We start from the raw sequence: 15,237 nt of genomic DNA, 5'->3' as shown, positions 1-15,237 counted from the left end.
TACTTAAATCTATCTCAAATAATTCCATAGCCATTTTCCCAAAGCAGTCTGTCCTTAGATCTAGATTAAGCAATTCTGTAGGAAACTTGAACACATAAATATTTTCTGTATTACCCATAGTCAATGGTTTAAAAAGATGAAAAACTAGAGGATGTAGTTCTTTAAGAATCAGCAGCTTTTTATAAAAGGCAAAGTCTGCTGTCCCACAAATTAATTCCAAAGTGAGGAAACAAAACCATCAGATATCTGTAAATGAAGAAAAGAATTACCGATACAGCATCACAGATTAATGAAGAGGGATCTATGCCAGAAGATGTTGGCACCATTTGTCTTAGCATGCTGCTTTTTGTTGTGTTGTATCAGAGCAGCTAGAAGCAATTTTTCGGTTTATATGAAGCCATTCTTGGAGCCTGTGTTGAAGCCTTTCAGTCATGATGAATTTCAGTAGTATGGCATTATAACAGTTGCATCCAAACATATTTCAGGTCTCTTACTGTGAAGAAAAGTTGTTATCATGCTGGTATGTTTTGCATAATATGCCAGCATCAGTCAGAGCAGAGATAATCTAGACAGAGTGGTGATAGAAGAGAAAATGAAATTGGTATATGTAGGATAAAAAGACAGCGAACGAGTAGCTAGTGTTGTTGCAGGGCCTAGGAGAGACTGAGCGGAGAACATTATGCACATTTGTAATGTGATCGCAAGGAAAGGTTGTGGCTGATGCATTTAATTGACTTTTACTCTTTTGCAAAAGGCTTTCCTATACTCTCAAATAACATCTGCCTTCATTATAATGGTAATGAAAGGGTACCCTGTTTCCCCACTTACACACAGGGTGGTTGTTTAGTGATGTGCAGTTTTGCCTTTGTCTGCCAGGGAAACAGTTCAGAGCTCCAGTCACATTACATGCAAAACACATTAAGCACAGGAAAATATTCATTATCTTCTCCATAGTTTTACAAGTTTGTGGTTCCTTTCATCATTAGTGGTTTCCAGAAAGAGAGATTTAAGTCTGTAATGTTAAGAAGACTTACAGGCAAAGTAAGTTCTGAGATGTTTTAAAATTCCCAAATCTTTTTGGTCCTTTAGGGATCTCTGTACAATATAAGTGAATGACAGAGACCTCTGTATGCATTCTCTCTTTGTATTTTTCTAGGTGAATTTATAGACCGGGTACGACGGAAAAAGAATGATGTAACTGTTTTGGATCTAGGATGTGGCAAAGGTGGAGACTTACTGAAATGGAAGAAAGGAAGAATTAAAAAACTTGTCTGTACTGGTAAGAAGACACAATAACTTTCCAGGGAAAATACACCAGTGTTTTATGGGAAAAACAAGTGCATTTCCAGTCTTTTATTATTTCTTTTTTTAGTAAGCCCAAGAATGTAATGATATACCTTTTGTCAAAAAGTCTTCTCTCATCTTTTAACCTGAAGACATCAACTTGATTGCCAGGATAAATAAAAGAACCATTGATACTCTGTGTAATGAGCTTTCAGTTCAACTCATAACTAAGAACTACTATCCTTAAAGAAACACACAGTACCACAGATTGTCTTAGGCAAAGTGTAACACTGGGGAAAAGACTGACATTTTTTATTTGATGTATTTTCTCCCATGTCTAATCTCTTGTAGTGTTTTTAACTGTTTTGAAAATACACACATAAGAGTTGCATTTAAAAAATCAAACAAACCCCGCAGTGGTTTGACAAAAAAGGGTCTTGGATGTTACAGTCAGCCAAAGATTTTCAGACTCAGAAAGTGGAAGGGCTGAAAGCTGATTAAATAGTTTTTCATTTAAATAGTTTGCTTAGATGTTGGGAAGGAGATGCCATCTTCCATTCTCCCAAAAAGCACACCAAGGATAATCAGAGGAAGCATTACTTAACTTCAGATTTAACAGATACTAAAATTTCATAAAATTGCTTTAGTGGGAATTATTCTGGGTATCCTACATTTTACAGTTCTGTCTTGCCTTTCTTTTTCAATTGGCAGTCTTCAAATACAGTTAATGAATTTACTTACAAAGTTCTTATGTAGATTTATTGCATATTGTTAGTTTTAGTATTATTCAGTGAAACTCTATGCCTGAGAGAGGAACAGTCTTAAAAAGAAAATAAAAAAAATTCCCGTGATGCAATATATCAGCATATATCACAAATAATTGCATTTCAACATCTTGTGTATTTGTAAGAAGATGAAGAGCTTTCAGTACTGTTGGAGAAACTCTGGGAGCTGAACTGTTTTAGCTGATGCATACTGGACCCTTAATGCTAACAGCACTTAGTACCAATCACCTAGTATCCATCACTTGAAATTTTGGAGGCTTGCTTTGCACTTTTGAGGATGGGAGCTTTCTAAAATTTTCAGATTACAGCTTTTTTCTGAAGTAAAGCCTGAAAATGACAGAGTTATAATCCCAAACACCTGCAAATTAAATTCTTTCTGTGCAAATTGGGAATAAAAGTGTTTGTTCCCATCAAAGTGTAACTACTTAACTTTTATCCCTGCCGTAGTGGATCTGCTATGTTCCAGTAATCATTCCAGTTTTCTTGTCTGGGGAGCAGTTTACACACTTTTTTTTTGTTGTTGTTTTGTTTTTGTTTAAATTTCTCTCTCTGTGTATATATATAGATATTGCTGACATTTCTGTGCAACAGTGCAAGCAGCGATATGAAGACATGAAAGCCCGATGTCGTTACAATGAACATATTTTTGATGCAGAATTTATACAAGCAGATAGTACCAAGGTATAGTTCCTATGCTTTATAATGTTTTGGAGATTTAACGTTCTCGTGTTAAGCAAGTATAGGAAGTAATGCTAGTGCTATAATATTTAGGACATGTATATTTCTAATATCAGATTGTTGTAGTATCAGGAGAATCAACCATACAGGTTACTGAGACATAGTTAAATGTGTTTCGTTACTGTTTCACAGTGTAACATTGTTGAAGCTTAGGAGACTGTCTTGTAACCAGCACTGCTTTTGCTTCCTGGAAATGCAGGCTGAGAGTGCCCTGCTGATGCAGGCTGAGAGACAGAGCCTACCTGGTCTCAGCCTATCCGTGGAAAGGCTGAAACTGTTCTTCCCAGCCTTGCAGGAAGGGTTGTTGACTTGAGTTCTTGGTTGCCTCCCCTTCTGAGGATTACAGTCTGTTGGAGGTTCCAGGTCATCTCTTGGCTCAAAATTACAGTCAGGGTAGAGAAGAGACAGCCTTGGCCAGGGAAGTTTTCACATTGCTATTACAGCTCAGTCTTGTATGCACATGTATTTTCTGTTGCACACTCTCTTCTGTCTGTCCATGCACACAAAAGTTCATCTCCCTGTCGTCTCTCATTCATCTCTGTCATCTATGTTGTATATAATGCAAAATCTCCTCACAGTTTATCCAGTTCCGCTCACCTCTTGTTTGTCAGTTTCCTGTATATCTCTTTGTCAATATATGGAGGGGGGAGTAAATGAACAGAGAAAATTGCTATGGTATGTGAAGTGTGCATTTTTGTCTTGCCACAACAGAATGTTGACGGCATGCGGCATGAACTGGTAGAGACTGTGAGTGAGTGGGTGGATGGGAAGTCTGGGAGAACTGTTAAATATGAAATATTTTAAGTACGGAATGCATGTCGTGGGCCTTGGGGAGAACTTGTGTGCTCCTCTGTTGTTTGTGATGGCTACTAGTATTGATTGTATAAAAGGAGCCCGATGAAGAAGAGTTAGAGAACTGATGAGTACAGGGTCAAACCATGGCAAGCTTTAACCTGACAAATTCCAAGGGCTCCAAGTTCTTCAGAGTTACTGGTTACTTGGTCTGGGGTGGGGAGGAGTATGTTGGTACACATGTACGTGCGTGTGTGAGATTACAGACAAATGCAGCTTGGTGGACAGGCAAATTGCCATGTTTAAAACAACCCCTCCTCCTATGAATTATACGTTCGATGGGTCAGTTCTCATTAGTAAACTGAAAATTCATTTTATTATAATAATTGTTTCCAGCTAAATAGTGGCCGGTTATAAACCCTCAGCAGTAAAACATCTCTGGAAACTATTAGGTAACTAACCGTGGGTTTTGGCCTTTCAGATGTAGTGGTGTTACTTGACAACACGAAAAGAATTTGAGGACATGGTGACTTTGAAATGTGTATGTGTAGTTTTGTTGTTCCCAAATGTTGCGTATGATTTTCTGTGTAGCAGAGGACTTTTTCTTACTCTTACCTTTTTCATCTTGTTCTTGCTGAACTTGTGAAGGATAGGGGGCCAAAAGGAAAAACTTCAAAGAATTATGGGAGTAGCGTATATGTTGGAACATTTAAGTGAATCATGCTTGTTTCTGTAGCTTTTGTTTCAAATATTTTTCTTTTTAATCTATTTCAGGATCTCTTGTCTTCCAAGTACAGTGATCCAGATATGTGCTTTGACATTTGCAGCTGTCAATTTGTTTACCATTACTCATTTGAGACATATGAGCAGGCTGACATGATGCTTAAAAACGCTTGTGGGAACCTCTCTCCTGGAGGGTATTTCGTTGGCACAACTCCAGATAGCTTTGAACTTGTGTAAGTACTTTTATATTCTATTATTCTTTCAAAAGTCTGTGAAGCATTGTTAAGTGGTAGTTGTTCTTACAGTGCTCTGCTATGTTTGTGCGAACAAAAGCAAGTTTTTTGCAACAATTTTGGATTCTAGTCAGGAAAATCTCACTTAAGAACTTGACTCAAACAGGTAAATCTGCACTAATCCTTGTCTGTTGCACCCATGGCTCTTCTGGTACGCAGTATAGGTCTTCATACATAAACACTTTGTAGAGACTTAAATAGTGGCGAGATAGCCACAGCCTGGGAAGTAACTGTCGGGGTTTTGCTGTGGTTGTTCTGAGAAGCCTGACTTGTCCATGTAGACTGGACTAAAGGTTAATTTTCTAGGTCCGTTTAGTCCATGGTATATTGTGTAAGAATGATAAATGTTAAAACCTAGTATGCTGCTTCTCTTCGTTTCACTGTTTCATTGCCTTATTAGATAAGGGAGGTGGGAAACTACAGAGATCGTTGAATGCTGTAGTACTGGGAGAAACAGTTTCAGACCTCTTACGCATAGTTTTCTCTGCCTGTTAAATTAAAAACTGATCAATTAATGTTTGTTTATATCTCATTTTATAGAAAGCGCCTTGAAGCTTCAGAAACAAATTCATTTGGTAATGAGGTGTACAGTGTAAAATTTGAAAAGAAGGGAGAATATCCCTTGTTTGGCTGCAAGTATGATTTCCACTTGGAAGAAGTGGTTGATGTCCCTGAGTTCTTGGTTTACTTTCCATTGCTGGAAGAGTAAGTTAAGTTTTGAATTCATTGTACAATGAAAGCTGTGAAACATAATAAGCATTTGTTTAGCTTGTATGTCATTGCATAATACTTGCATAAAATTATATTTTGGCTTTCTTACTGTATTTTTCAGTTCTTCATTTTTTATTGTTGCTCCAAATGAAGAGGTTTCTTGCATTTCCATCCGCAATTGTAATCTGTCCATTGCACTTAGTTGAAGGTGCACTGGTCAGAAGCTGTGAAGACTTAAACTAGGTCTCACACGAGAATATCTGTATCTGATATGTTGTTGGATGTGTCATCAAACCTGTAGTGCTGTCAACTTTTTCTTTTTTAATCTTAACTTTTTGGGGGGTTTCATTCTACCTTTAGTCCTTCAGCAAGCCATCTTGTGTATCCACTTCATCGTGGTGTCTCTTTCTTGTCTTCTCCAACTCTCTTTGGATGTTGTAGGATTTTTCCTATGACTTATTTTTAATTCCTATGAATTTTCTTCATCTGTGAGCATACATTTTGTTGTTACCTCTGTGTGAATACAGATTTGCCTTTCCCAGCCTGTCTCCTGAGGTACAGACAAATGTTTCCATGTTGGGGTTTTTCCTGCCATTCAAGCTCAGCATGGCTGTTAAACAATATTAAGCTTTCCATTCAAACCTGTGTATTTTCACACACTTCATCTATAGTTCCCTCTGAAAAATATCAGCACCTGTCACTGACACCTGTAACTTCAGTTCTGTATGACCACAGTGTCTACGTATAATTAAGGTGTAAGGCACTAAGTCTAGTAGAAAGAGGTTCTCTAAATATATCCACAACAGCTCACATGGCAGGGTGTTGATACTGCAGGGAACGTAGTGTAGTCTATCTGGAAGTTCAAATGGAACTTACTAACTTCTGTGTGTTGGGAGAAGAGACGTTTTTCTATTGAAATGTTTGTGATGACTTCTGTGTAGAGTTTTGTTGTCCTAATTCAAAAAAGCACAGTTTGTGGTGGTAGTGCAGTTTGTTTAATCTAAATGTCTTTACTAAAAAAAAAAATGAATTCTTGAAAGTGTAATCCTAGTGAATACCATAAGATGTCACTGTGGCTTAAAATGGTTCGTTTGAAAATAAAATACAATAATTTTGCAGCTTCCCTAATTAAGCTTATTTTTACAGAATGGCAAAGAAGCATGGTATGAAACTAGTCTACAAAAAGACATTTCGGGAATTCTATGAAGAAAAAATCAAGAATGAGGAGCATAAAATGCTGTTAAGGAGAATGCAGGCATTGGAGGTAAATATGGAGTTAACTTGTTTCATTTGAATAGTATTTTACATCTTGTTAGCTATTTGTGCAATAACCGAAATTCCTGTTTTGAACATTGTGCAATGAATTAAGGGCTACCAATAGAAGAACTAAACTCCTGTGGCTGAAAGTGTGACTGTGGTGAGTTAACCTTCACTGGCTGCCAGACACCCCCAACCTGCTCTCTGACTTCCTCTTCCCAACAGGATAGGGGAAGAAAATAAGGAAAAAGCTTGTGGGTCAAGATAAAGACAGAGAGATTGCTTAGCAATTACCGTCATGGGCAGAACAGGCTAAACTTGGAGAAGGTTAATTTAATTTAGTACAAAAAAAAAAAAAAAAAGAGTAGAATAGTGACAAACAAAGACAAAACTAAACACACCTCTGTCCCACCCACTCCTTGTTCCCAGCCTCAACTTCACTCCTTCACTCCTGACCATTCCACCTCCTCTCCCTGCCTCACAACGCAGAGGGATGGGGAATGGGGGTTGTGGTCAGTCCATGACACTTTGTCTCTGCCGCTCCTTCCTCCTCACACTTTTCCCCTGCTCCAGCTTGGGTCCCTCCCATGGAATACAGTTATTCACAAATTGTTCCAGTGTGCATCTTCTCCATGGGATACAGTCCTTCAGGAACAGACTGCTCCAGTGTGGGTTCGTTCCTCACAGGATTGCAGTTCCTGCCAGAAAACCTGCTTCTGGTTGGGCTTCTCTCCATGGGCCATGGCTCCTGCCAGGAGCCTGTTCCCTTGTGGGCTCTCCACAGGCTGCAGCTTCCTTCAGGGTATGTCTACCTGCTGCAGCGTGGGGTCCTCCATGGGCTGCAGTGTGGATATCTCTCCACTGTGGTCCTCCATGGGCTGCAGGGGGACAACCTGCGTCACCATGGTCTTCTCCAAGGGCTGCAGGGGAGTCTCCACTCCGGTGCCTGGAGCACATGCTCCCCCTCCTTCTCTGGCCATGGTGTCTGCATGGTAGTTTCACATTTTTCCTCACTCCTCTCTCACAGTTGTTGTGTGGGTTTTTTTTCACTTTCTTAAATATGCTTTCCCAGAGGCACCCCACTTGTGGCTGAGGGGCTCAGCTGTGCCCTGCGGTGGCTGTGTTGAAGCTGGTGGAACTGGTGGTGTCCGGCATGGGACAGCCCTGGCCTTTCCTCACAGAGGTCACCTCTGTAGACCCCTGCTGCCATCACCTGGGCACCAGGACGCAATAGAGCGATTCAGTTTTGTAATAAAATTTCAATTTTCAGGCAAGTTTTCATTTTATTAAGTAGTAAGCAGAAGCACAAGAATCCTGCCTGGTGCCAGATAGTGGTAACTGTAATACATTTCTTCCTCAGCAGAGAGAGACAGAAAGCTGGATCTTTGTGCAAGGAATATCGATTGAAAAGACAAAGTAATCTTTGTAGGAAGAAAAGGACAGGCTGTGTTTGTAGCAAAAATGGTACTTACATGCAACCAAGCTTATGTTTTTGCCCAATGATTCTGCTTTTTTATCCTCAAGCTCTTATCCTGGATGACTTTAGCATCTTCAGAGAAGCTTTTCAGTGCTGTCTCTTGAGGCTTTGGTTTTACTCACAGTTCTCTGTGCTTCCCTCCTCCCTCAAACAGTAGAATTTTTCAGCATAAAACTATCAAGTGAAGTATCTGGTGACTTATTAAACTGAGTCACATGGGCTGCAAGTGGACTTGACTGTCCTTGTTGACTCTGAAAGGGACAGCACTTTGTATGGGCTCATATTGCCAGTAGTAAGGTGACACAGCCTTTGACATATCAGCTTCATTCTTAGAAAAGTGAGAGTTGTCTTAAGGTAGTGGCTACGCAATTGAGGACTGCATTGTTAAGTATAGGCCGTTATGCAGTAACTGGGATCCTTAATAAGTGTATATGAGTTTTGAAGAATCAATTGTATACTCCTGTTACAGCTCCTGTGTGTTACTGAAGCATTTTAAGCATTCTTCTTGAAATCTTACAGTTGCTCATTGTACTTCTGCTTAAGAGATGCTGGTTTGTTCAATTGCTGTTCTAAAAGAGAGTCTATCTAGGTAATACTTATAATGAGCTGTACATGGAGAATCATTTTTATAGTTATTCTGTTTTGGAGACATAAGGATAAAAGTTAATTTGTAAATCCTGGGTGTTGGATTTTCTGTGAAGTAGTGAATATCAGACCTGATATTGTAGGTGCTATAAAGGAGAGAACTAAATTTAAGATCCTCTTAATAATTACTGACCTCCATTCTGGGCTATGTTGTGACAAACCTTGAATGATGTGATTAATGTATCTTACTACACAATTAATATTTGTTTCGTATTTTTTTCTATGTTCTCCAGCCATATTCTACATTTGGTGAGTCCAGGCTTGTTTCTGATAAACCTGATGATTATGAGCACGCGAAAGAGTTCATCAAAGATGGCAAGGCAAAGTTACCATTGGTAAGTTCCTTCTTGCTTCACTACAGCAAATGGTGTCTCAAATTGAGGTCCCGATCTTTCAGACATGTGGTGCCTTCTTCATTTCCACTGCAATGAAATTGGTATGAATGTCTCTGTGCATGTGAAAAAATCATAGAGCCACAGGGCTGAGGAGTTCATCTAATCTATACCCCATACTTGAAGAATCAAATTCACTTAATCTGGTAGCAATTAAGAAATTTGTAACAATGCGAAAGGGAAAGGATATTTTGCCATCTTCCTTGGCAGCTGTTCTAACATAACGCTTCTTAAGTTGAAGAATTTTCTTGCGGTTCTGGATCTTCACACTGCTGATTTAAAGCTTAAATTTTCTTCTTTTAATCTTCTGACAGGAGAGTTGAAAACTTTTTTCAAAATACTGTATGTATTTGAAATCTTAAACATTGTTTTTCTGTTGTGGTTTTGAGTGAAGAAGATCCAGCTCCCTTCTCAGCTGATTTTATCGAAGTTCTGTAAATGCTGTTTTTTTAAATCTGGTGTGCCTTTTTTTTTTTTTTTTACAGAGCTCCTAGAATTAGACTAGTTCTATGTGCATAAAACTTAATTCATATATTTCCACGTACCTTGTACAAAACTTAGTTTGCTATCCTGTCATATGTTTTTCTGCATTTCTCCTGTTTTGGCAGCTTGATTTATGACTTCAGAAGTAAAAGAATACTGAACCATCTTTAATGGAGGTCATACTATAATTTAGATCAGTGGTCCAATTAAATATGTTTTTTTCTGCTTCTAATCCTATCTTCTAATGCTGCCTTTCTGAGCTTGCTGTCTTTTTTATGTTTTTATAAAGGGTTTTTCTTTCTTCCATTATCCTATCAGTACATGACAATGTTGGAATTGTCTGCAGCTGGTCCCCTCCCAGCCTTTCATTCTTCTGTATTGGTCTCAGAGTTGGGTGCATGATGGACAGGAGCCCGTACAGCTGCTGTTCTTGGAAAGCAAGCAGGAGGACAGGCAATGTCTGCTGTCATTTTTCCCCAGGAACTGCTGCCATTTGGCCATTGCCTCTCCATTTGCAGCCAGGCTAGCTGTTCAGGGTAGTGTATAGCTGTATGTTTGCTTCTGTCTGTGCATTTGGGGAGTCAGGCTGGATGGAAACCTTGCAAAAGCTTGGTTTAACCTAACTATTTATGCTAAATGGTTCCTGATAAGCCATGTTGGCTCTTTCAGTCTGAACTTTAGGTCTGTTTTATGTGTTGAGGCTCTTTGACGAGAGAGAACCACAATTGGAGACTAGTTTGAGTAAAGATTGTTGTTTTAGGAAAATCATATGCAGTTAGTGATAGATGGCATCCTATTTCATTGTCATAAATATAGCATGAGGCTGGTCAGGTTGAAGTTTTTCAGCTTGGATTTTTCTGTTTTTAATCAATGGTTTGTCCACTGTTCATGTTCTGAATTCTTGACAATGTTTTCCTTTTACTGTATATATAAAAATCCTACCTCAAGAGGGAAAAGAAACCTGCTGTCTGTACTTGCAATCTAAAAATTTTAAAAAGAAAAATGCTTCTCTTAAGAAATAAGCTTAAGAACATGAGAATGGTCAAATCAGACCAAAGACTTCTTTTGCCCGGTGCTGTGTCACCTGGCAAAGAAGAAATCTGCTTGAACAAGCCTTTTTTTACTAGTGTTTTAAAAGATGAATCATTTGGTCAGGATTGGTCAGTGGGTAGCATGTGGACTAAATCATGCCCCCAGTGAGGACTCCCTGGAAGGGGATGGAGTGGGCAGAGCGTAAAACCAGCTTGTTGTTATTACCTCATGCTTCTAATCGGTAGGGTAAAGGGCAGCAGCTTTTTACTTGTGCCCTTGCCCTGCTTTCATCCTAAAGGCTGAGAGCTAGGAGAAGGTTTTCTAGTGTGCAAGGCAGGCTGCTTTTTCACAATGTGTGAGCTGGGTTGAGAGTTAGTCTTCTGCAAATAGAGTTTTTGTGGGCTGCAGGGAGATGTTAGGTGGAGGCAAGCAGTATTCCTGGTGAAGGTGGCAGCACAGTGATATAGGACCTCTTCTTGACTTCTGCACAAGTGTTGGGCACCTTGGGCTGGAGAGCAGCTTGAGCCAGGTCAGGTCACACTGATGTGCGGTAATGTACCCAGCATGCTCTGCATTGCAGAGGCATCCAGCCCAACAGACTGTTGGCCCCTTCTCCTATACCTGTGTAATTTAAGTGTGTTCCGTTATCTGGGGTGTTCCAATTAGCTCCTCTCCTAGTTATTGGAGTTATAAGTATCTGTGGTCTACAGTAATGCTCTTCTCATTCCTAAATAGCCAGCCAGTGTGGGTGGTTAGAAGCTGGTCTGTGAGAGATGGATAATCCTGAGTTAAATCAGTGTTTTACTGTTTCCTTATTTTTTGTTGAAACTGGTTTACTTTTTTTTTTTTTTTTTGTCCCCCTTCTAGGGAACCTTGAGTAAATCTGAATGGGAAGCAACAAGTAAGTATTGTTTTGAGAACTCAGTATTGACTGAATGACTGCTATGGAAAGTGTGTAAAATAGTCTGTTGGTTATGGAAGAGAATACAAATTTTAAATATAATGAGATTTTATTATTTGTGTTATTCAGATGCATGTGTATAGATTGTGTAGTGCACACAAGAAATTGGGAGGGAAATGCATAAAATGGGTTGATATTTTGCTTTATTTAGGTAGCTTCTAGCACATAAAACTTTGGGCTCAAGTAGTTTGGGGAAACCTTACTTAGGATGTATGAAAAGAGGATGCCAGTGTTAAAGGATTGTTTTGCTAGTGTTAGAGGGTTAAATACTATACTTCTGTTTGGTACACTTGGATATTATATTGTTACCAGTCAACTAGAAAACAAACTCCAGTTGGGACATACATTCATCAAAAAGAATACAACTGCTTTGGGAAGGCAGGGACTGAAGCTTTACTCTTTGCCTGTAGTGATAATATGTTTCAGGAAGAAGCAATTAAAGCATGGATGGTGAAGGGGCATCTGAATGTTTTGTAAAGGAAGGAGAAACAAGTCAGTGCCTCAGACACCAAAAAGGATGCACTGTTGTTAAATATGTTTTGAAACATGTGCCATAGAAAACATTTGACATTGTTTTTTTCCAATGTTGAGTTTAATAAAACTCAGATATAAGGGACTGAGAATTCTAAGGAAAAAAATTGACTCCCAGGGGGGATTATTACTAACTTTTGTATAACTGCAGCCAGCCAACATTCACATTTTTTCAGACCATTATACTGGTTGTGTTAGTGGTTCAAAAACAAACAAAAAAATGATGTTCAATTCATGAATGAAAAAAATCTTTACTTAAGGTCTTTGCTTTCTTAAATTGTTATCTATTTTTTAAAGGTGTGAATCATAAGGTAGACATTAATTCCAGGAACGTATAAGTATTATGTAAACTGTTACTCTAATTGAGAGGGGCTTTTATACCTGTAAACGTTCAGTGATGACTGTATTTTCAAAGTAGTCTCTTTTTTCAAAGAGATTTGGAGTACAGAGCTTCTGTAGTTAGGGTATAAGCACAGCTTGCTTGTTACATGGAACTTCACTTTGCTTTATCGCTGAGGCTTGTCTGGCAAGATTTTCAGTGTAGCTGTGGTGCCACATCCATTAAAACAAAAGCTGAGTTCAAGTGCAAATCCATAAATGTTTAATTAGAGTCACAGTTTCAAAAAACTGGTTCAACTTATCTGTCTGGTATGAAGCATAAGAATTTCTGACATAGCTGGCATTGATTATATGCCAAATAAGTATTTCCCAAGGGTGCTGGTGTGGACTGTATGAGTATGCGTTTCTAGAATCATACTGTTCTGGAGTTGAGAAAATGCCATCTGTTGTTTGTAAATATTTCTTCCTTGTCTGTGATATTTTAAAAGAGCAAAATTAATAATTTTGTACCATGAGTTTATTCACTTTTTAATTAAAAATGAAGTTGATCATTTCACCCCTAATTGTCCATTACTGCGTGTATGAACGTGTCTTTCAAATTACTTACATATGACTTTTTATGCACCACTGAATGTTAATTATGTGTAGAATGACATAGTAATTTGAGTTACATTCACATTTCAGTAATATCATTAACTGACGTTAGTGTTGCATTAACCATATCAACAGTATTTAAAATATTTTGCTTTTGTGCATTCTTAGCTCTGTTGTGAAAACATGTCTAAAACCATGCTGGAATTGAATGCTAGAGTTACTCATTGGGAAACCAGAGCAGTTTTTATAATTTCAGTAAGCTGCTAAGAGGTTGTTTGGGCAGAGTATCAACCTGTTTAAATTTTGAAAACTTAATCAAGTGGCAGAGGAACCTGAAACTTTAAATACTTCATTTTCTTTTTTAGGTATTTACTTGGTATTTGCATTTGAGAAGCAACTGTGAAACTTCATGTAGTGGATGCACCAAGAAGAGATCATATCCATGTGCAAGTTGGAATAGTCAGAAATCCATTGTGGCAACTATTTTTTTATTTTTTAATTCTCAGAAGTGTGCAGGACACTACCGAAAACTAGAGCAAGCTCATGATTCTGAGTTACAGTGCCTGTCTGTGACAGATGGACTTGTGTGTGTATATATAAGAAAGATTCTGAACCAGTGTTTTTAAGCATTTGTAAGCAATGTGCATGCTCTCAAAACTCACGTTTGAACTTGACACAACTTTATGTTAGAAACAAATGTTTTGTTAGTAGAAGTAAGTCTGTGATTACAAGCCTGACCCTGCACTTCTAAAGTTGATGGAAAGATGACTGTAGACTTTGGTAGTGCAGAATGAGGGCCTAAATACTGTACTGCAGAGCTAAGTTAATTAATAATGATATATATTCAGAAATATAGGGTATGTCTACATTGCATGCAGAGCTAAGTGGCAACTAATACCTGAGTCAGTTTGAGTACCTCTGTGCTGTGCTCAAGCCTGCAATGTAAATCTACCTTAGTGGTGTTCAAGGTGTAGTTTACATGGGAAAGTCCCATGATGTTCTTGTTTTTTGTGCTTGCTGATATGTAGTGTCACTTCATGGTGCTTTAAAGATTAAATGAATTTGTTCTGTACAAAACTGTTCTGAAAGAACTGAATTTCTAAAGTTTTAAATCTTTACGTCGTTTTTCCAAACACGACTATGTGGTAATCAATAACAGCTACTGAACTTAGATTACTGAACATTTTCTACTGTATTAAAGACTCTCCTGACTTTTTGGTAGTTTTAATGTCTCCTGAAACTTAGACAGATCTTAGGATGTGTTTCTTAGTTGTTTCATAGAACTCCAAACAGACTCAGCAGAAGGATGAGCTATTGGTGGTGATGGGGACCTCATTGCAGTCCTTAAGGCATTAGGAACATGGTCACATACTAGATCATGATCTAAAAGGGGAGCCTGTATAACATTTGGGGATACCAGAAGTTCACTGTGGTAGGGAGGGGCTGTGTATGTCTGTTACTCACCCTGGTACATGTGGATAACAATCCCCAAATTAGAGCCAAATATTTTGTTTGGGAGTGTAATCTAATGATATCAATAGGCAGAACAGTTCCTAAATACAGTCTTAACTGCCCATCAGTCTCTTAGAGCTGGCTTAGGGATTTCTGACGTGGTGTTTGCTCTGCTTTCCGCATGCTTGTAGCCACCACACTACTGAGAGGGCATGAGTACTTCATGTTTTTTCTCTCCCTTCTTGGGCTAACAGTAGCTGTTTGCTGCTGTTGGCTAGTACGGTTTATGTAGAATTGAAGTGATAAAATGTTGATGGTACATGAATATTTTGAGAAGTTATAATAAACCTAGGAGAGAACATTTCTGTTACAGAGTTAAGCGTTCAAATTATTTGAGTTTGTAGTTGTATTACCTTCCCCCTGTAATTAGGTCATACTTTTTCCTCTATGACTCCTGATTTTTTTTTTTAATTGTATAGAACACCTCTAACCTTCAACAAAGCAGTAGAATCACAGTCAGTTCTGCTGCTGAAATTAAGAAAACAAGACACTCTCTTGTCTGCTAGAATTAGTACTCATGAAACTAGCTGAAAAATGCGGACACTTTAGAAGTACTGAAATGTTTCACTGAAATTTGTGTGCACGTTAAAGCTAGTTTTGTTAGATTTCTTGTATCAAATGTCATTTGAAAGTACATTGTTATGCTATTTTTGGAAGAAATCGGAATAATAAAAAGAGGGGAAATACA

General features: G+C 38.4%; 1 protein-coding gene across 2 annotated transcripts in view; it reads left to right on the top strand.

Moving 5' to 3' along the window:
• Nucleotides 1-15,237, top strand: part of RNMT (RNA guanine-7 methyltransferase) — a 20,614-nt gene extending 5,377 nt beyond the window's left edge. For both annotated transcript variants that reach the window (XM_068396351.1, XM_068396350.1), the window contains exons 4-11: nt 1,157-1,279; nt 2,635-2,750; nt 4,374-4,555; nt 5,156-5,320; nt 6,473-6,590; nt 8,939-9,040; nt 11,480-11,513; nt 13,403-15,237. In XM_068396351.1, the coding sequence (XP_068252452.1) occupies nt 1,157-1,279; nt 2,635-2,750; nt 4,374-4,555; nt 5,156-5,320; nt 6,473-6,590; nt 8,939-9,040; nt 11,480-11,513; nt 13,403-13,440 (878 nt within the window). In that variant the 3' untranslated portion in view covers nt 13,441-15,237. The remainder of the gene's footprint in view (nt 1-1,156; nt 1,280-2,634; nt 2,751-4,373; nt 4,556-5,155; nt 5,321-6,472; nt 6,591-8,938; nt 9,041-11,479; nt 11,514-13,402) is intronic.

The sequence above is a fragment of the Nyctibius grandis genome, chromosome 3, assembly GCF_013368605.1.
Source record: "Nyctibius grandis isolate bNycGra1 chromosome 3, bNycGra1.pri, whole genome shotgun sequence".
In the NCBI taxonomy this organism is placed as follows: Eukaryota; Metazoa; Chordata; class Aves; order Nyctibiiformes; family Nyctibiidae; genus Nyctibius; species Nyctibius grandis.
Note: the sequence above shows the minus strand (reverse complement) of the source record. Positions and strands in the feature narration are given on the sequence as shown.